The sequence below is a fragment of the Poecilia mexicana genome, unplaced genomic scaffold (genome assembly GCF_051168715.1).
Source record: "Poecilia mexicana isolate PSO_F unplaced genomic scaffold, ASM5116871v1 scaffold_6, whole genome shotgun sequence".
NCBI lineage: Eukaryota > Metazoa > Chordata > Actinopteri > Cyprinodontiformes > Poeciliidae > Poecilia > Poecilia mexicana.
The window spans coordinates 7399127-7420078 of NW_028263375.1; the positions used below are offsets into that span (position 1 = coordinate 7399127).

Below are 20952 nucleotides of genomic sequence, written 5' to 3' on the forward strand. Positions count from 1 at the left end.
GTCCTTATTTCCTTCTGTCCTTTTTCCTCCCTTGTTTTCTTCAATTCTTTTAATTTCTTCCTTGTCTCCTACTTCCTTTGTCCTTCCTTCATTATCTTTTTCTTCCCTTGTGTCCTTTGTTCCTTGTTTTAATTCCTTCCTTGTGTCCTTTAATTCTTTCCTTCCTTATACTATTTCTCTTTTCTCCTTTCTTTCTATTCCTTTCTTCTTTGTGTCCTTCCTTCTTTCACTCTTTGTTGTGCCCATCCATTGTCTTTTTTGTGTCCTACTTCCTTCCTTTGTCCTCCATTCTTTGTTTTTCCTCATTTTAAACTTAAAACCTGCTCTTTGTTTAGATATCGGGCATACATTTTTGGTTTTAATATTTTATAATCTAAAATATTAATTCCCAGACGCTTTGTTTGTTTCATGTAGTTTTTATTTTCACAACAGCAGAAAAAACAAAATGGAGTCACGCGTTACAGATGTTCCAGTGGTTAATACATGAGTGCTGATGCTTCCAACATGTGAAAGGATCGGACCGGGCCTGGTTTCTACGGTCAACAGAATAAAACCGCTCTGCGATAAAAACTGACTTTTACTGCAGCTACTGAAACGTTTCCAGTCGTTTTTACCAAAGATTCCCAAACATTTGCTTCTGTCGGCTGATGCTGCAAAATATGTAAAGAAAAATCTAATTTTATGTTTTTTATTCTCTTTTCATTAATTACATGTTTTTTTTTTTTTTTTTTTCAAATTTTTGAGTTTTGAAACCCAGAAAAAAAATTCTAAAATAAAAAAAAAGAAAAATCTGAAAATGTCAAATTTTTCAGCAAATTTTTTGACTTCAATCTCAAACGTCCTTGTTTCTCTTTTTTTCTAGGAAATGTCTGAGATTAATCCGAAAATTTCTGAATTTTGGCAGAAATTTACTTTTTATATATATCTAAAATAGTCCCAATACACAGTTTGATATTTTGACAAATTTATTTTTTTTTAAATCTCATCGTTGCTCTGACTGAGCAGGTTCTTCCATATCGCTCTTCTTATCCAGTCTTAGTATGAATATTAATGACCTCGGTGGGATTTTTTTTCAGGTCAGGAAAATGGAAATTTCCGACTCCGAGGCGATCCGTGACATCCCCTTCGGAACGTAATGTGCCAGACGAAGCAGAGTAAAAATAACCCTGAACATATCAGTACCAAGTTTCACTGACGCCGAGGACAAAGAGGATTTTCAAAAACAAATCAGTCCAGTTCAAGTTTAAATAAAGTCGGCCCAAACTGCAGGAAGAGGCACAGCTTTTAGTCACCGCTGTGGTTCTGTGCAGCCAGAAGAATCTCTTCTGCAGGGAGAAATGTGGGTCGACACCGACAGCAGGAGGGAAGACCTACTTTGGGTCGTCTGCGAGGAAGAATCAGATCTGTGTCATGTTCTGTCGGTGGGAGGGAGGAACCTGATCTGGACTGAAGGGACCCTGCTGCTCTCCTCCCCCCATCTGATCACATCCTGGGCTGCAGCTGATGAGGAGCTGAAGATGGTTCCTTAGCAGAGAAACGAGTCCTGTTGTTCAAAGTCTGCATGGAGGTCATGAATAATTAACACTTTCATTATGAAGCTGAATGAGAGTTCAGATGTTTCCATTTTAATCTAAAGTCCCTGCTGATGAACAGACATGTTCGGCGGCATATTAGGGCCGTTATAGATGGAAAAAAGGAGTAAAACTCACAAATTTTCAGATTAATCTCAGAAAAGTTCTAGAAAAAAATTTAAAATTTCTGAGCTCCAAAATTAAAAAAAGTTAAAAGAAAAAAACTGAAATTTTGACACCAATCTCAGAAATTCTCTAGAAAAAAAGCCAAAACTTCTGATCTCCAAAAGTTGAAAGTTTTAAAGTGAAAAACTCAAATTTTATCACTAATGTCAAATTTTCAGGAAAAAATGTGAGCTCCAAAATATTTAAATTTCAAGACAAAACTGTGAAATTTGGAGATTAATTTGAGGAATTTTCTAGAAGAAAAAACCTCTGAAATCTTAAGAGTTTCAAACGTTTAAAATTTGCAAGAGAAAGCTAAAATTTTGCAATCAGAAATTTATTAGAAAAAACTTGGAAATTTTGAAAAGTCAGAATATTTCCAAATGTCAAAATATTTTACTTTTAGCTGAAAAGAATTCTACAAAATTTGAGATTAATCTAAAATTTTTCATTTTCTAGCAAATGTTTTACTTAAAACAGAAATTTGAGGTTTTTAAAATTATTTTAGGTTTTGACTTTTCAAGCTCAAAATTCTGTTTTTTGCAATAACATTTGAGATTTATAAAAAAAAATTCAAATTTTTTGGGGTGGCGATTTACTCTTTTTTTCTATCTACAATGGTTTTATTTGTGCATGTCATAGAAATCAGACCATGTGAGTTGCAGTATCTTAATATACTGCCTCATGTCAAAAAACAAACACATTAGAGTCCATTTTAAAAATCCTGATTCAACCCTTGATTTCCTTTCATTCTTCCGAAATCAGTTCTGATCAATAATTTTCCAGACTTTTTGGAGGTTTTTCAATGTTTTTCTTGCAGGTTTTAGCTGCTTTTTGCTTTTTCAGTTCAGTCATTGTAGCTAATCACAATTCAATAATACAGTGAGCTTATAGCAAAGGTAAATTTAGAAAACCTTGGCTAAGCACTTTGCTGGTGTAAGCGTAGCTTGGCAAAGGGTAGGCTAAGCTAAAACTAACTAATAAAACATAATTGGGCAAAACAAGCTAAGCTAGCAAAGACAGCATAGATAGGCTACACACTAATCTAAATTCAGCCAAAATATAGTGGAGTATGCTTAAATTAGCTCTTATTAGTGAATATTAGTTGGGCTAAAACAAGCTAACCAATGCTACGCTATTTAGACATGGGGCACAGCACAGGTGGGTTGAGCAAAACTAAGCTAACCTAAGCTAAAGCAATATAATTGTGCTTTTATTTATAAACAAGTAAAATAAGAGCGACATAACTAGAATTGATGCTGCTGTTAACTTTTCAGACTTTGCTAAACTTCTTTCACCTATTTCCAGTCTGTTTCAAAGCGTTAACTATGGTTAAAGCTTTTGGAAATCAGCTCGTTTGTGTTTCCATATTAACTAGAAGATTTTGTTTAGATTTAGCAGAAGATGCTCCTGCTAACAAAGAGCCTAAAGATCCGATTTAAAACTGTTTTTATGCTAACTTATCTGTTAAAGACGACACTGGTTCGTTCCTTGGATTTGGACGTTTTTTCTTTTGCCTGAATGTTTCAAACTTTTTTAAAATTCTGGACATTTTAATACTTAAAAAAAAAAACAAAAAAAAGTCTGGCAACCTGGAAGGAAAAATCAAAGACCGAATCAGGAGTTTTGTACTGACCGCGATATGAGTTCACATCGTCTCCATTAGCAACAGCGAGAGAGTAGAAGGCAGAGTGTGACGTCATGTGGTGCGTTCGCGGGTAATCGTTCAGCTCAGAAGGCACAGCTCTCAGCTAGACGTGTGTATGTGAGCGAGACTAACAACAACAGAAAGGTGGCAGGTGTGCGTCGCTGATGAAGCGGCTGCGGGCGGCAGACGTCCAGCAGCCGAACAAGGCACGAAAGCAAGTGACAAGACGCAGGAAACACAAACAATATGATGAGATTGAGCTGTTAACATGAGTCCAGCTCAGCAATGAAGCCTCTAAGAAAACCTGGTGCGGAGGAAAAAACACCAGCAGGATGTTGAGTTACAGCAAATACAACATAACAACAACAACACGGCCGCTTTCATCTGTCCGTGTGAGTTCACCTTAAAGGACCTGCACAACGCAGGAAACACAGAGCAAAAACATATTACAAAGTCTAATCCCTCATCTCAGTCACACAAACAAAAATTTGATGTTTTTGGAAGTGAAAGCAACACTGTTCCTTTTCCTTTCTTTATCTAAAACTTTACAGATTTCCTTTTTTTCCCACAGATTTTTGGATCAAAGATATGAGTCAATACAAAAAGCAGTTTTTCAAATGATAATTTCATTTATTAAAGAGAAAAAACATCTATCCAGGCCCAACTTTGATAGATATCAGTAGAATAAAGAAAAAAATGAAAGTAGAATCATTCTGCACTGCAAAAACACAAAATCTTACCAAGTAATTTTGGTCTAGTTTCAAGTGTAAATATTCATCAAAAGTACTGATGAAATAGTGTGAGTTCAACTGGCAGATTATCTCACTGTTAACAAGACATTTTCCTCATGTCATAAGTGAAATAATCTTTTTCATCAATATGAAGGAATTATTGACTTAAAACAAGCTGTTATATCTTGCTGAAAAGTTACTAATACGTTGGTTTTGTCTGATTTCAAGTGTGCCGAGATATTCCACTGCAGCCAAACAAAACATCTAATCCTAACTGAAAACTTTTTATCAAAATTGGCGCATCTGCATTAAGCAAGCTTATTTATGTAATTTCAATTTACGCAATTGCACGTTTAATAGAAACGCAGCTAATGAAAGAGAAACCAGACAAAAATGGCATCCGTGAGAAACCTGTAAGGCCCAAACTACTGCTGACCAAACGCAGCACAAAGGCATATCTCACATTTACTAAATAACATATTTTATTACCATAGCAACATGCTTGAAAACCCTTCAATGTTTCTGAATTTAAAACCCAAGGTGCTCCGCAGCAAGGCAAAATCCCGAAGCTGTTGCCACAAACAGTCGGGTTCAGTTTACAACAGATAGTTTTAGAGATCTTTTCGTTAATAAATGAAAACATTATTTCAAAACTGCTTCTTGTATTTACTTTGGTCATATCAGTTGAAACTTGTCTGATTAAAAAACCTAAAGAAGCCTGTATAAAAACAAAACTTTATGTTTATGGTGGAATTTCAAAACGCATTCCTCTTTCAGGATCCTGACATTCCAACACCAACCTACTGATTTTGTTGTTTTCTTCATGATGATGGGTAACAAACACAACGGCCATGGCAGAAGTGGAAAGTAAATCCAGTCTGAGCGTAAATCTAACAGATCAAACAAACGTCGCCATCAGAGGTGAAGGCTAAGGCGCTGGCTGGCTCCGCCTCCTAAAGGGCCGGGCCGGGACTGGGTCGAGTGCTCAGTGAAGGCGACGGGTTTATTTAGGGTCATAATCTGGTCTGTAAGCAACATTTGAGCAAAGATCTTCCAAATGAAACCTTGATGGACCGGATCAGAACGCAGTCAAGATGGCCTCCTCCACCAGGGGCTCCAGGAGCTGAAATCCTGAACGTGTTTCTGTGAACAGAAGAGCCGGGGGGCTTCGTGAGGGAGAGTGGAATCCGATAAAGCCGGTCTCATCGCTGTTTACCAAGCCGCTTTGTGAAGACCTTACAGCTGTGTGGCGGTGCCGAGGATGTTTCACCTCAAAGAGAATTTAAGGCAAATCAAAAACACGATCTTGATTCTAAAGGACAGCTCTTTGTCAGCAAAATACTCCCACACGGCTGGAAAACAAAGTCACACGACGGCCTCTGAGATGCAGAATGGATGTGAAGGATAGTTCGTGTCAGGGTTTAATAATCCTTACTAATCTTTTTCTGATTGATCCTGCTGTTCCACCATGATTTCCTGTTTTCCTCAATAAAGGTGAAAGATTTTTACCTTCCAGACTCATTGGAGTCTCGACTCCCAAAGAGGAAAATGTTTTGCTCGTCGAACCCCGTCGGTAAAATCGTACTCTCTTCCAGTTTGCTTTTATTCCAACTTGGATCCAAACTGACATCCGTTTTTCTGATCAACGTTTTTCTGGTCATTTCCCAGTGAACACTGTGATTTTTCCAGCCTTGGCCAGCTGCTTGATGATCTGCGCTTCGAAGTCCGCATCGTGGACGCCCGTCTTCCTGAACTCTCCGGAGTACCGGTTCTGCTCCCAGTAGTGGTGCCAGTTTCCTCGGCTGTCGGCGCCGAAGCCAAACACGTTCACCTGGAAGTGCAAGGTCAGGATCAGGATGGAAAAATGTTGAACCTGGATGAATGCGATGAGAAGTGAGGAAAAAAAAGAACTGACCTCGTCGCAGACGTGAAGAGCGAAAAACAGGACCAGCATGCCAGTGGAAGGGTATCGGCCGTGATGCCTGGTCCAGCGGTCATGGATGTATTTAAAGAAAGCCGGATTGAAGATCTGAACCTGAAATGTAAACAGTCCTGTTAGAAAATCCTGATCCAGTTCTCATTTCTGACCGTTTTGCTTCCTGTGACTTTAATCGTTTGAAACTTTCTTAAACCGCCGCAATATCTGCATGTTTCCAAAAGTCAAATGAAGACCTTTTTAATTCCACTTTGAATTGAATTTACGACCGAAAAAATTAATACAGAGAATGACTGGGGATCCATTTGGACTTACCCATGATGGACGCAAAAAAGCTAGCTAGCGAGCGAGCTAACTCAGATATTAGCCGCTAGTCAGCAACACAATGAAACCGTCTGTGAACAACTCAAACGTTTGGCTGACAGAAACGTCCCGCGATTAAAAAAAAAAGACACATGGGATTAAAAGAGGTGATTAAATCAGGTTGGACTTTCAATACCATTAAAAATGTTTTAAAAAAGATAGGCCAAAGTGCGCTAAAGCTGAAGGAGGCTAAACAAAGCTAAGCTAACTAAACACAAACAAATTTGAGATAAAGAGCTAATGGATAAATGTGGCACAATTAGAATAAAAGTTAAAGGATTAAAAGTAGGGTTGGGACGATTAATAACATTAACCATGATTAATCAATTACTGAAATAATTGTCAACTAATTTAGCGATTGATTAATCGTTTAACAGGAGCACAGACTCAAAAACGGCCAATTGTTCAAATATTCTGACCAGTAATAAAGCAAAAACTGTACAAAAATACAGACATTTTGAATTTAAGATAATAAAAAATAAACATTTTCTACCCAGAACTCCAAAAGCAGCATCATTTTAGTTTCACCTGGTTTGAATCCTGTAAAAAATAAAACCTCCTGGCTCTATGAATATTAATGCAAAAATTAGTTCACCCAAGTAATTTTCTATTACTGCATTTTAGGCAATAAAATGTTTATTTCCTTATTTACAAAAGAAGTTAAATTATTTCTTTACATATTTGTGTATTTCTAATAAGCTTATGTGGATAAATGAAAAAAGTTGCAGAATGTGTAATTTTTTTTTACCAGATTAATCATCTAAATAATTGATTGCTAATTTAACTGTTTGTTGCAGGAATAGATAAAAGGTGATTATAAAATATTCTGCTACCTCCTGGTGATGCTGAGTCCCAACAGAAGGAGCTTTAGACTGCTCAGAGCTGCACAGTGCAGGAGTAAATCCTCAAATTCTTTATTTCTAGGTCACTCTCAAAGATGCTGCCAGTCTGACCGGGGCGAAGATGCCTCAGCTCCTCCACACAAAGAGGAGTTTGTTTATTTATTTTACAGATTAAACTGCGAGCTGGAGATTAGTGACAACAAAGGCAGGGTTTGTAATCCCTCGTCAACAATGGGGAAGGGGGTTTATTGGTGGCGCAGGGTCACTTTGTCGAAATGGCCAGACGAACCTTGTCTTTATCCACACGGAGGAACTGCTTCACTGGAGCGTAAGTGCTGCAGAGAGAGAAACCACACAGAGAGATAAACTTTATTTGATTACTGGATGATTGACGGATCGCTAATCTCTCAGCCTCTTTGCAGCCTCTCGGTGCAAACAGAACGTGTGTCTGTGTTTACTGCACCCCGACGGCTAATGGAGGCCTTATGAACTACATTCCTGTTTGTTTTATTAATCCAGGCTCATGCACATCTGTGATGCTTACAATCGGATCTGGCCGGTGGACAGAGCGCTGGTGATCCAGACCAGGTCCAGCGTTTTGAAGGGAACCAGGACAAAGCTGACGTTGGCCGCCAGGTTTTTGGCGCTCTCTGGGTACATGAAGTGGTGCGTGGTGCGTCTGCCGGCGTCGTCCTCGTAGCCCACAGTGGGGGCCAGATTTATCCTGGGGGAGAGAGAGGAAAAGAGGAGCATCAGGGGAGTTTCTCAAACCACCTTTGGCTTTAAAGGTGACCTTTGATGCTTCCTTGAACAGGTTAGGATGGATCTATTGGTTCCACAAAACATTTTCAATACATTATATGTACAAAATCATTCTTAGGTAATGAGACTTTGGCTGTTTTAGGGCCTCTTGTCACTTTAAATCCAAATAAGCTGCTGCTGGCCACACCCCCTCAACTCAGCCTTTACAATCATACGTGAAAATGGTTGCAAACAGATGTGTAATTATACAACCGTACATCTTTGAAAGGCAGAAGTGGAGCCTCCTACACAACAAATAAGAATGCAGCAAGTAGTTTCTGAACAATGAGTTAACAGCAAAATACTTGTCTTTTCCAGCAGCCACCATGCAGCACATACAGCAGTAAAACCAGCTGACCAAAGGTGCTAGAGCTCTGCTTGGGTTGCTAGGTAACGGCGGAACTCTGCTGGGGTTGCTAGGTAACGCGGAACTTTGCTGGGTTTGCTGCAATACCTGCTGAATTGTGACGTTACATTTGAAACGGTTAATTTTTCATACACCAAAAAACATTAACTTAATGTTTTTGTCTGTTTTTTAAGAGCTTAGGCTGTTTTTAGAGGTAATTCAGACCAAAATTGAAGTAAAACAAGAATTTTGCATTTTAGATGGACTTAACCAGTTTCTAATGAAAAAAAAAAAAACCTGACATGTTTGCAGTCATGTAAGCCCTCAAAAGATAAGCAGAACATAAAAACAAATTCTTCATGAGTCCCTACATAGACATATTTTCAGCAGTAAAGTAAGGTCTACACAAAGAATGAATAATAATAAAAACAAATAAGTAGTATACAAAAACCAGGAAACTGTTTAAATATGCTGCAGTGTTCAACAGCATGCTTAGTGGAGTTAACGTGCACGTAAGCAAACCTAAGCTAAATTTGTTCTGCAAGATTCTGCTGAGAAAAATAGCAATAAGTCTGAGCTGTCTGATGTGTACAGCTACATCTGGCTGTGTTTTAAAGATATTTATCATTGAAGACATCTTTCTGCACCTGCTACCACAAAACAATAAAACTGCTTGTCATGCAGAGTGTAAAAATAGAAGAAGAGATGCTTTACTGCCGTGCAAATATGTAATCACAGCTAAAAATCGAGAAGTGCAAAATTAACTAAAGCTCCTGCAGGCATCAGCAGGCTTTCACTCACAGCTGCACACACATTCATACTGGTTACAGGGAATATTAGTCTTATTTTCGATTACATTATGCTTCAGTAGCAGCGTTTCTACTACAAATGTGCGCAAATCTTTGTTTGTATTCAGCTAATGTCTAAAAAACAAAATTTCGGAATTGCAGTGTTTCCATTAAATCAGAAATAAAATTAAACTCACACTTGAATAAGCTTTATCACGTAATGAGTCACTAAAAATCAAGGCAGCGACGGATGTAAACAGTTTACGAGTTATATTCATAATTCACCCATGGCGCTCGCGCTCATCATCTATCAGCCAATCAGAGGAGACGTCGGTGGCCGACAAGCCATTTGGTGAAATTGTAGTCTGCGATTTTACAGAACACATTGGAATTACACACAACTTGTTATGAACTCTGTGATGCTGCGAGAGTTCAGAACAAAAACAAATCATCATCCTACCACTTCCTGTCGTCTTCTTTTATCGTTTCCGCCAGTAGTAACCATAACAACCGGCTGTTGATCACGTGACTCGTGTGACGCCTAAAGAGTGTTTCGATATGGCTGACAAACTACCTGCTGCAAAAACGTTTTATGGAAAAATGATGTGATGTGTGTTTACATCCAGATTTACTGCGATTTCTGCTCCTTCTGGTGCAGAATAATGACGAATGTCTCACGTCGATGACGTAAACATCGGATAAAATGCGACTCGACATTCTGACAGCAGACCCCTTGAAAACAATCTGATATCTGATTTAGTCTCACATACATAGAAAAGAGAAAAAAATTGAATATTTGGGGCTGAAAAGTCAGACCGATGTGAAAAAAAAAATCAGATTTGGGTTTTTAAATATACATTTGGTAATGCTTTAATAATTCTTGTCTAAGCAGTTTTTTTTATTTATAGAACTGATGTCCCAAGACAGAATCTTTTAGATGCATTTTGTTTTATCATGTTCGATACATTTCAACATCCCACAGAAGGAAACATACCCATCTCCTTTTCTGCTAAGGTTTTATGATTTCTTTATGTTAAAATTTAAAACAGATCGAAAATGTGATTCTTTAGGAATGACAATAAATTTGCTGAAATAGACATTTATAAAAATAATGTAGCATCTCTAGGAATCGAACAGGAATATGAAACTTTCAGGGGAAGGAAAGAAACAGTGAACATTTATTAAACGCCACAAACTGTACAGAAACATCCAAACTCCTCCGTAGAGTCCTGACTGAGTTACTGTTAGTTTTAGAGCTCTCACTGTTTTCCAACAGTAGATCCACAGAAACAGGAATATTTTCCCCAGCATGACATCTGTCTGCCTCTGAGTCGCTCCGCTCTGTCTGCTGACATGAGACGGCGTTCACAAAGCCCTGGATGTGAGTCACTGTCTGCAGGAAGAATATTTTTGTCTGAGCAAGGGGAGCTAAAGTTAGGAATATAAAACTTGCACCGAGCGCACTCGGAGATATAGTAGGAACAAAAGAGATGATTGTGCAGAGAGTGAACTGAGGCGTGTGGTTGGTGGAGTGCTGTGGCCGAGCTGAAGCTCAGAAAACAAATGAACAACAAATCCCAACCAGCGAAAAGAAGAGATGAAAGCTGCCCACGCAGCTCCAGAGAGAATCCAGCTGTAATTGATCCTAATAACACCAAATACCAGCTGCTTGTGCTGTTATTTAACCCCGGAGCAAATTAAAATGGCATCTTCATATCTTCCTCTGTCTAACTGAGTGCTTTCAGACCCAGCTGATGTAAACAACCGTTATGTTTGACCTCACTCTCTGTGAGACAGGCTTCTTGAGGAGATTCAGAAGGTTAACCAAACACTAATTTGCATGTTTAGACTCGCGTTCCTACTGTTTGATGCTCCAGTTGGCAACTGGCACCAATAGAAGAAGTACAACACATACAACTGTATGTGTTGTACAATGGCTGCTGGAAAAGATAAGAGCTTTGTTGACTTACCATCCAGAAACCACATACTGCATTCTTGTTGGTTGAGCAGGAGGCTCTACTAATGTTTTTCAAAGATGTTCAGTTGAATAATTGTGCATCTGTTTGCAGTCATTTTCATGTGTGAATGTAGACGTTGATTTGGGGGCGTGGCCAGCAGAGGCTAATTTGGATTTAAAGTGACAGTGGCCCTAAAGCGGCTCATTCTGAAAGGAGCCCAAAGTAGGCAAAACTAAAGCAGAATAAAATCTCATTATCTAAGAATCATTTTGTGCATAAAAAATAATGAACATGTTTTATTAAAGACCTATCCCTTCCTGTTAGAGGAAGCATTATAGGTCACCTTTAATCATTTCTACAGCTGTTGGAGCAGAAGTTTTCTTTAAACGGACTGATCCCGCATTTTTAGCCTGTTATTAGTTCAAACAGCAGGAAGCACCATGAATTAGAGTCTGATTTTCCAGAACAATCAGTGCAACAGAAAGCCTTCTGTGCCTCAGTTTGCACATCTGAATGAATGCTTTCAGGACATAACGCTCTTTGTGGCAACCACGCAGGTCAGGTGACCACTGCCAGCCAATCAGAGAGCTGAGAGCAGCACAGCGTCAAACAGTGAGACTGAACTGAACATCAGATACATCAGCTGCCTGCAGCTCAGCTGAGTCTGATAGCAACTAGCTATGTTTACTTAAGTAACTTTTGAAAAAAAAAATACTTTGAGTAATTTTACTGTACTTTTTACTTTTACTTGAGTAATTTTATTATAAAGTATCTCTACTTTTACTTAAAATTTCAGGATTCGCTACCCACTGAATGAAAAACAAACATGTTTTAACCAAATATTCACCAGACCGACACAGACCTGAAGGCAGAGTTTCAGAAACGGCAGGATTTTTAAAGAGACAGAGACCCAATCTCAAGGTGTTGCATTACAAAGACAAATATAGCATTTTTTTAAGAAACTGAAGTTAATGTAGTTACTTGATTGTGTTATAAAATGGCATTTTGTGCCTGGAAAATACATAAAAATACATAATACTACCCTTTAAAGTTTTATGCATTTTATATTTAAAGAAATTGATTTGGAAAAACTTTTCTTTTGTGTGATTTTGTTGCTTTGTAATTATGTTATTTCTTATTTTAGTCTTTAAAATATCCAAATTTCCACATAAATGTATAATTTGGTCTGTTTGAATATTAAATGAGTGATGTTTTTGAACAGTTATTCAGTACTTGAGTCGTCTTTTTACCAAATACCTATTTTCTTTTACTCGAGACAAAAAAATACATTGAAGTCGTGCTGCTCTCACTGTAGTACGAGTTTTAGGTACTCCACCCACTTAGTAACCACATATTTCCCTGAAAACACGTTGGATATTAATGACTCCTGTCTGTTTTCCTCTCCATCTTCCTTCCTTTAGCTTCTGATCTAACGCGCCTCACCTCATGATGTAGTCGTGCCCGTCGATGGCCGCCCCATATCCGGTGCCGCGGAGGTTTCCGGAGTTTCCCACCACGGCACAGCGCAGGCAGCGCCCCGGATCCCACGAGCCGTATGGCGACCGTCCGGGAATCACCTGAGGCAGACGGTCATGATCACATCCATCCTCAAAACATTCACAGGAAGTTAGCAACAAGGCTGGCAGGACACACATCTAATGTCCAACACGTCCTCTCCACATCATGGCGCTTCCTAATATTACTGACATTAAGGAACAAAATAAAGATAAAATACCTGGAAGAGTCTCAGCAGCACCTGCTGGATGTTGTGGGGTTTAAACTGCGGCTGCAACATCTGCAGAAACATCCAAAGGCCTTGGTTAGAGTAAATATATGGAGCTAAATTAGGGACAAAGTGCTTAGTTAAAAAAAATGCTGAATCTAGACTTCTATGGAAACCAAGGCTCTTTAATGAAAGGGTATCTATGAGCTTTATTTTGAAAATTCTACATTTTACAAAGCTGTAAATACTGAACTCTGCAAAGTTTCTCACTTAATCCTTAATTTAATTGTCCCTGCAATGCAAAAACATAAAATCTTACCAAATAATTTTGATCCAGTTTCCAGAGTAAATATTTTATTAAAATCACACATGAATAAGTTTGTTCCTGTGATAAGTCATTAACTACTTTCAGCTGCTTTTAGAAACTCAAAAATTTCAAAGTTTTTTAAAGAAATTTCTGAGATTTATTTCAATGCTTGAGTTTTTTTCTTGCAAGTTGTCGACTTATGAAGCTCAGAAATTTCCTTGTTTTTAGGAAATTGCTGAGATTATTCTCAAAGTTTCCACATTTGCAGAAAGCTTTGTCCTCTTTTTTTGTTTCATCTACAATGTCCTAATAAATCATCAAATAGAAAAAACTAATTCCGGTTAAAACTGGTTCGACAATCTGCTTAGTTTTTCACTGTTTGTGTTTTAATTAAATGACTCGACGTGTTTTGTGTTGGTTCCACATGAAACCCTGGAGAGGAGCTGATTTTTTCTTATCTCATTGAGGCACCTTAAGAACCTCAGGATGTAGAGGATGCACTTTCTTTGCACCTCCTCGTCTCCATGACGGTCGCTTCCTTTTCTCCCACACAGAAATCTTCATTTCATTTCACACTCTTTTGTCACCACTTCCTTTGCACCCACCATTGGCCTCGATTCTCCCAACACGGATCTCTTTCACTAAGGTTTGCATCCTCTCCGTCGGTCTCCCAGCACTCGGGTCTAATTCCTTTTCCTTAATTTCCCTCGCTTCCTCTTTGTTCCTCCTCCTCCTCCTGCTCTTCGTCGTCTCTCTGGGATGTAAATGCGCCATGCAGCTCATCAGTGACTGGTAATCTTTATTCTGCTCCCTGTTGCTTTGTTTCCCTTATCTTCCTGATTCAGTGAAAAATATTTCAGACTTTTGGATGGCTGGAAAGCAACAGTGAAACCTATTATTTTTAGTTTTCTTTCACCGTTTCTGCATTTTAGCAAAGACTTTTGGAATAAATGAGTCAATTTAACCAAACAGTAATGAGCAGTTTGGTTAAATTGAATCATTCAGACCTGCTGATTGTTTGTTGTTGTTTAGGGCTTCTGGATAAACTCTTGGATGAAGACAAATTGAAGTGATGAAGGGAGAAAATTTCAGCCTTAGGATTTATAGTTTGTTTATTTCAGATGAACAATTTGGGAAAAAATGGAATAATTAAAGCTGCAGTATGTAACTTTTATAAAATAAATAATTTTTTCTTTTACATATTTCCTGAAACTGTCGCTAAGTCCTGACAGTATGCTGTGAAACAGATAATCTCAGAAGAAAAAAAACATAGAGGTCCTTCCAGTGAAACAACCAATCAGAGCCAGGAGGCGGAGCTTAGTGCTGCCAATCATCCCTCTGCTTCGCTACGGTTTCTTCCTGACAGCAGAGCCTGATGTAGTTAGCATGGCCACTGATGACGGGGGATAAACGGCTCAGTACTTGAGTAAACTTTTTACCAAATACTTTCTTACGCTTACTTGAGTAATTTCTTGGACGGCTACTTTTTACTTTTACTTGAATAAAAACATGCTGAAGTATTGCTAATCTTACTTCGGTACATGTTTTGAGTCCTCTGCCCACCTCAGGTCACCACATGTTGACAGTTTTAACAAACATGTAAAAATCATATATTTTTATAGGAGTTACGTAATGCAGCTGTAACTGGAAGGCGTTTAAATCTTCAAACGTTTGTCCTCCTCCTCTGCTTTCTGTCGGGCTGCAGCAGAAGCGCAGAGCAGCAGCCAGTTAATTTTTCATTTTAGGTCTCTAACCAGTTCTCCCTCCCAGTCATCCATTAACTCCAGTTAAGTCAAAATGGATTTATTGTTCGAAGCGGTGGCGATCTGCTGTGGGTCGGGTCACTGCTGAACAGAAAAGGGCCCATAAATCCTCACCCAAAAATCTGAAGTACAAGTAGATAATTTGGGAAATGGGGTTTGATTTACAGCAGGTTACAAATAGAGATAAAAGAAAAATAATTGGATTTAAGTTTGAACAGTGGCGTTTGGAGAACTGCACCTGCAAAAACAAAATCTTACCAAGCAATTTTAGTTTCTACTTCCAATGTCTTTGTATACTTGAAATAAGACAAAATTAACTCAGAAGTGACTTTTTAGCTACATATCTGAGCTTCTGTTAGGTCAATAATTCCTTAATATTGATGAAAAATGACTCATTTTCCCTGGCAGATTATTTCACTTATAACAGGACATTTTTCCCAAGTTATAAGTGAAATAATCTGCCAGTGGAACGAGTCATTTTTCATCAGCATTAACCTAAAATAAGCTTCTATTCCTTCATGAAAAGTTACTTTTAAGTTAGTATTGTTTATAAGATGTTTGCACTAAAACTAGACAATTAGTAAGATTTTGTGTTTACAATGTAAAAATTCAAAAATGGTTTTTGTTACAGCTTTTCCTCTGCATCTATTCATCCTAACGTTTTTTTTATCATGTTAAATGGTTATGGAGGACCAAACCTGACATAATTACAAAAAGAAAAAAATATATATTTCCCCTTTCCTTACTCATTTGTTTTCGAGAAATGTATGTACTTTTTTTTTCTTTTCCTTGTTTTCCCTTTTCCTCATTCATGCAATTTTGCAAAGAAATTTACATATTTTCTTTTGCATTTTCCTTAAACATGCTTGTTTAAAAGAACAATGCATGTATAAGGAAAACGCAAAAGAAAATTTCTTGACATGCATGTATAAGAAAAAAAGGGGCCCAGGGGGGGAATTCTGCCTTTATTTGTAATTATGCCAGGTTTGGTCCTCCATACACGGTTGGGATGTGCTTCTTGTCTGTTCCCATCGTTCCTCCGTGTTGCTTTTTTCTCCCTCCATCCACTGGCAGGAACACAAATGGAGCATGTCGTCCTCGTTGGACGGTTGCTTGGCTCGGCAGCGAGTGAAGATGAGCAGGTGATTATGATGTACTCGTCCCTTTAAGCTGGAGTCCTGATGAAGTTTCATCCCTCATGGAGGCGGCCGCGCCGCCACGGGCCAAACGCACGAACATGAAGCGCTCAGAGGAGCTTTGAGGTGTCAGAGACGGTATTTATGCTGCAGCGGCTGCTTCTAGAGTTAAGAAGTAAATTCTCACCACAAGGTTTCTGAGTTATACAGCTTTGGAAAAAATGCCCACTGCACTGAACCTCACTGAAAACCTCCTGGTTATTCCACCAAATACTGATTTCTGAACTCGTCCTGAGTTAAAACATTAGTGTTGTTGTTTCTAAATGAATATAAACTTGTTTTATTTCTTTGAGTTAACAGTAAACGTACCAGCTACTAAAATAAAAAAGTAAAATAATTTATATCCAACCCAACAAGCTTTTACTGAAAAATTTTTTCTTCTTTTTTTTTTTTTTTTTTACTCAGAATAAGCTTTTTTTTCTTTTGCTAAATAAACAGTAACATATTATTGCTATGTAGGTCAAATATTTGTTAGTGGGACAAAATATTTAGCCAGCAAACTAAATATTTTATTTATTCACCTATTAGTGTATATAGGTCAAACATTACAGACTAACAAAAATATGTTTGTAGATGTTTAGTTTGATCTGCAAACTAAACAACCAGAGAATTAATAACAGCAACAAAAATGAAATTAACAAACAACAAAAACAACATAAAAAATTATTTATTGATAAGTTTGGTGGGCTGCACAGTTGGTAGAGCTGTTGCCTTGCAGCAAGAAGGTTCTGGGTTCGATTCCCGGCCCCGGTCTTTATGCATGGAGTTTGCATGTTCTCCCTGTGCATGCGTGGGTTTTCTCCGGGTACTCCGGTTTCCTCCCACAATCCAAAAACATGACTGTCAGGTTAATAGGCCTCTCCAAATTTTTGCATTTTACAGATGCATTTAAAAGTAAGTAAACCCCTAATGTAAAAACAAACAATCACATAAAATGTTATTGATTTCTGATTGATCCTGCAGGAAGAAAGTCCGGTTTGAGCCGCCTGAGAACTTTCTGCCTGCCGTTTGCATGTTTTCCGGGTGCAAACGTCGGGTCTCTCTGACTCCCTCCACAGTCTGAACCACACAGTGTGACTTTTAAAAGTTAGTAATTTGTTTGTTCAGTGTGTTTATGCTACATTAAAAACCGCAGCAGAGAGCGACTGGTGAGAGCGTGACGGGGATGGAGGAAAAGCCGAGACTTGATCTGCTGAGCTCCACATAAAGAATCTGAAAGCTGTTCAGAGTTCAGAGTTCGGGAGTCCACCACCTCGCTGTATTCCAAAGGCTCGCAGGTTTTCCATGTTCTATGTTGCATGTTTAGTCTGTAATAGTTTTATGTGGGATTATGTGTGGTGCTCAGCCGGTGGCAAACAAACAAACAAAGAGAAAGCTGTTAATCGGTGAGCTTTAGAGGAGCTGCTAAGAAGATTTTGTTATCTTTAGACAGACTCAGGCATGCCATTTCCTGCGCCTGCAGTGTCTGTGCTGGATGGTGGACAAAGTTAACGCACTTTAACTCATATCACATCCCTCACTCTGGCATTTAGTACCGTTTTAACCTTTTCTGTAACATTTTATTTGAAGGGGGTTGAATAAGACTGTCATGACACTGTCATAAACATGACATAACACCTGTCATGAACATGAATAAGCCTTCATGAATATTTATTACTTATTATTTATTATTGAATATTCATTACTGTTTAAACTTTACCTTTAATAACATAAAGTTACTTAATTTTTAAAGCGCAATCATTAATACTTTTATAACAAATTTATAACAGTAATGATTTCTTGGTTAATGTCAAGTTGTCGTAACAAAGACATTTTGAATAATGTCAACTTTGTATTAAAAGAGTCATAATTTACCGAATGACGCTTTATGACAACAGTCATAAATATTCATGAAGGCTTATTGATGTTCATGACATGTTATGTCATGTTAATGACAGTGTCATGACAGTCTTATTCACCCCCCTTCAAATAAAGTGTTACCACATTTTCTTTTATCAACTGTTCTTAATGTGAGATGTTTGTTTTTTATGTGCTTGTACAGAAACAAAAATGGCTCATCTAAGATGTTCATGCAAACTTTGTGCCATTAGGGCCACATTTTTTTAGTTAAAGCTGTTTTTTTATGTTTATTCAATGTTACATGACTCTGTGTTTTGTTTGTAATGATGTAAAGCACTTTGAACTGCTTTGCTGCTGAAATGTGCTATACAAATACAATTTGATTGATTGATTGATTGATTGATTGATTGATTGATTGATTACCTGCTAGCTAAATATTTAGTTTCTGAACTAAATATTTAGCTCCAAGTAAATATTCAGCTTGCAAAGTATTTTGTTAGCTTGGTAACTAAATATTAACATTGGTAGCTAAATATTTAGTCAAAGTCAAATATTTAGTTTGCTAACTAAATATAATACTAGTTTGTTAGCTAAATATTTAACTTGATAACTAAATCTTTAACTGTAAAGCTAATTATTTAATTGAAGTTGAATATTTAGTTTGCAAACTAAATATTTTGTCCTGCTAACAAATATTTAGGTCAAAGGTAAATATTTTGCTTGATAACTAAACATCTTTGCTTGCTAACTAAATACTTAGCTTATATGTTGCTAAATATTTAGCTTGATAACTAAATATTAAGTTTGGAATTCTAACATTTATAAATTAATGAATAACATTAATTAACCCCATTTTTTTCTCCTATGACAATCTAAATAACTCAAATTATTGTTGTTAATTTTTTATTTTGTAGCTTTACAAATGTAAACCCATATTAATAAAACCATCAGACTCAAAGACAAAGAAAACACTGTAACAACGTCCCTGTTATAGTTTTAAATTAAACTGAAGCAAAACATTGTTTCTATAACTGAGTAAAAACCTCAGCCCTGTTTGCAGCTCCATCACTCAGCCGTTCTTCCCAGCAGACACCCAGAGCTCCCGTCTCTCCCTGACCTCCAGATACAAGCAAACCACCGACTAAATGGTGACTCAGCGTTTTATGAGACTCTGGTTCTTGCATCAGTTAGCAGATTCTCCTTTACATCAGCTGAATTAATACACCCTGTAAAATCTAATCGGTATTATCATCAAAAGTCTGAGAACGACTGGCAGATTATTTATTTTATAACAAAACATTTTTCCATGTTACAAGGAAAAAAAATCTGCCAGTGCAACTCGTACTTTTTAATAATTATTGTCATAAAACAAGCTCTTATTTCTTGCTAAGTTAGTCTAGTTTTATTTCAATTGTACCAGGATATTTACACTAGAAACCAGAACAAAAATACTTGGTAAAATGTTGTTTTTTAAATTTCTGGACTTGTTCAAGAAAAAAAAACTAAACTTTGATGGATTTTCAAACACAATTTTACCAAGTATTTTTGTCTAGGGTATATCATACTTGAAATAAGACTAAACTAACTTTTCAGATATAGTCAATTGTTTTAAGTCAATAATGTTTTAATACTAATGAAAAAGTTATTGTTCCACTGGCAGATTATTTAACTTACGACATGGGAAAAATGCATTATAAGTGAAAAAATCTGCCAGTGAAATTGGACCAAAGTTACTAAGATGCTGTGTTTTTGCGGTGTAAATTTTCAGATTTAAGTTTTAAATGGAGTAATAAATGTGGTTACTTACCACCCACCAGTAGTAGACGTCCGGCGGCAGCTGGATGTTGTCCCTGGTCCAGACCGGAGAAATATCCGGGTCGTAGTTTTCGTCAAACCAGTCCGAGACTCCGGGGTCTCCGACGCAGCTGTTGCAGGCACATGTTTTCTGCTGAGGCGTTTCGGGGGGCGACAGCCGGTGCGCGCCCACGTAGCTGGGCACCAGCTTCACCCGCCTGGACTCCTCCCAGCCGGGCGGCTCCAGGTAGCCGAAGCTGACGCCGCCACGCAGCGACACGGACAGGAACAGCGAGGTGAGGAAGACGAGCGCCAGCGATCCCAGGAGGAGCCACAGTCTGCGGGAGCATCTCACTTTGCCTGGTTTGTCCCCACCGCCGCCGGCCGCCGCCGCCGCCCCTCCGCTCATCCAGGGGCGGAGCTCTGAGAGTCTGGGGGCCCCCCGTGGAGAGCCCCAGCTCCATGACCCCCAGCCGAAGCCTCTGTCACGGTGAAGCGTGGAGGACGGGATGCGGCCCCCCCACGGCCATGCCCCCACCCCTGGGCCTGCCACTGTAACCCGTCCGACAACCAGCTGTGGTTCTTTGGCAAGCCCCTCCTCCTGCCGCACTCCAAACTATTTTTTTTATTTTTTGTTGTTAAATCAGAAAGCAGATAATGTACCGCCTAAGGGAAGCTAGCGCAACTAAACATACATAGAAGCCGTTTCTCGGGGACTACTGATGGATAAGATATTATATTCTCAAGTTCTTGGTTGTGCCGCCCCTTTCTGATGCCGCCTTGGGCAAGCGCCCATATCAAAATCTGCCACCGCCGACAGGCACGCGCTCACAGATGCTCCGTCTCCGCTGAATCTCAGGCAGCTGCAACCCGACTGCCTCCAAAGTCCGTCCAGACGCGGCTTTATCCTTCATCCACTCGTTTATTTCCGGTTTAAACTCGCTCGGGTTTCAGTCTTCATCCCGCGGTGCGCTGCGGTGCGGGATTACCGGCAGCGTGCGGCTGCAGGGAGAGCCGGCGGACGGATGCAGAGAGTCTGTCCGGGGTGCATGCTGCGCTCCGCTGCGCTTCGTCTCTGCACTGGAGCAAAGGAGAGCTGCTGGATCAGAGGAGAGAGGGAGGAGCAGCGGAGGGGAGGAGGGCCTTCCTCACGGATAACAAAACCAGCCTCCTCTTCTTCA

At 38.7% G+C, this 20952-nt stretch overlaps 1 protein-coding gene across 1 annotated transcript; it reads right to left on the minus strand.

Moving 5' to 3' along the window:
• Positions 1-396: 396 nt before the first annotated feature.
• st3gal2 (ST3 beta-galactoside alpha-2,3-sialyltransferase 2) lies at positions 397-20373 on the minus strand. Its single transcript, XM_014997324.2, has 7 exons — positions 19785-20373; positions 12885-12944; positions 12593-12726; positions 7801-7980; positions 7546-7591; positions 6031-6150; positions 397-5946 (listed from the first exon to the last, which is right to left on the minus strand). Exons 1-7 carry the CDS (start codon positions 20178-20180, stop codon positions 5773-5775), a joined length of 1110 nt encoding a protein of 369 aa, XP_014852810.2. The 5' UTR covers positions 20181-20373; the 3' UTR covers positions 397-5772.
• Positions 20374-20952: the final 579 nt, after the last annotated feature.

Excerpts from the sequence above, each read along its gene's own strand:
- st3gal2 (XM_014997324.2), bottom strand. The coding sequence starts at position 20,180 with ATGAGCGGAGGGGCGGCGGCGGCGGCCGGCGGCGGTGGGGACAAACCA. Across the intron at positions 12,945-19,784 it reads ACGTCTACTACTGGTGGGTG|ATGTTGCAGCCGCAGTTTAA; the intron begins GTAAGTAACCAC and ends ATGTTTCTGCAG. Across the intron at positions 12,727-12,884 it reads TGCTGCTGAGACTCTTCCAG|GTGATTCCCGGACGGTCGCC; the intron begins GTATTTTATCTT and ends CGTCTGCCTCAG.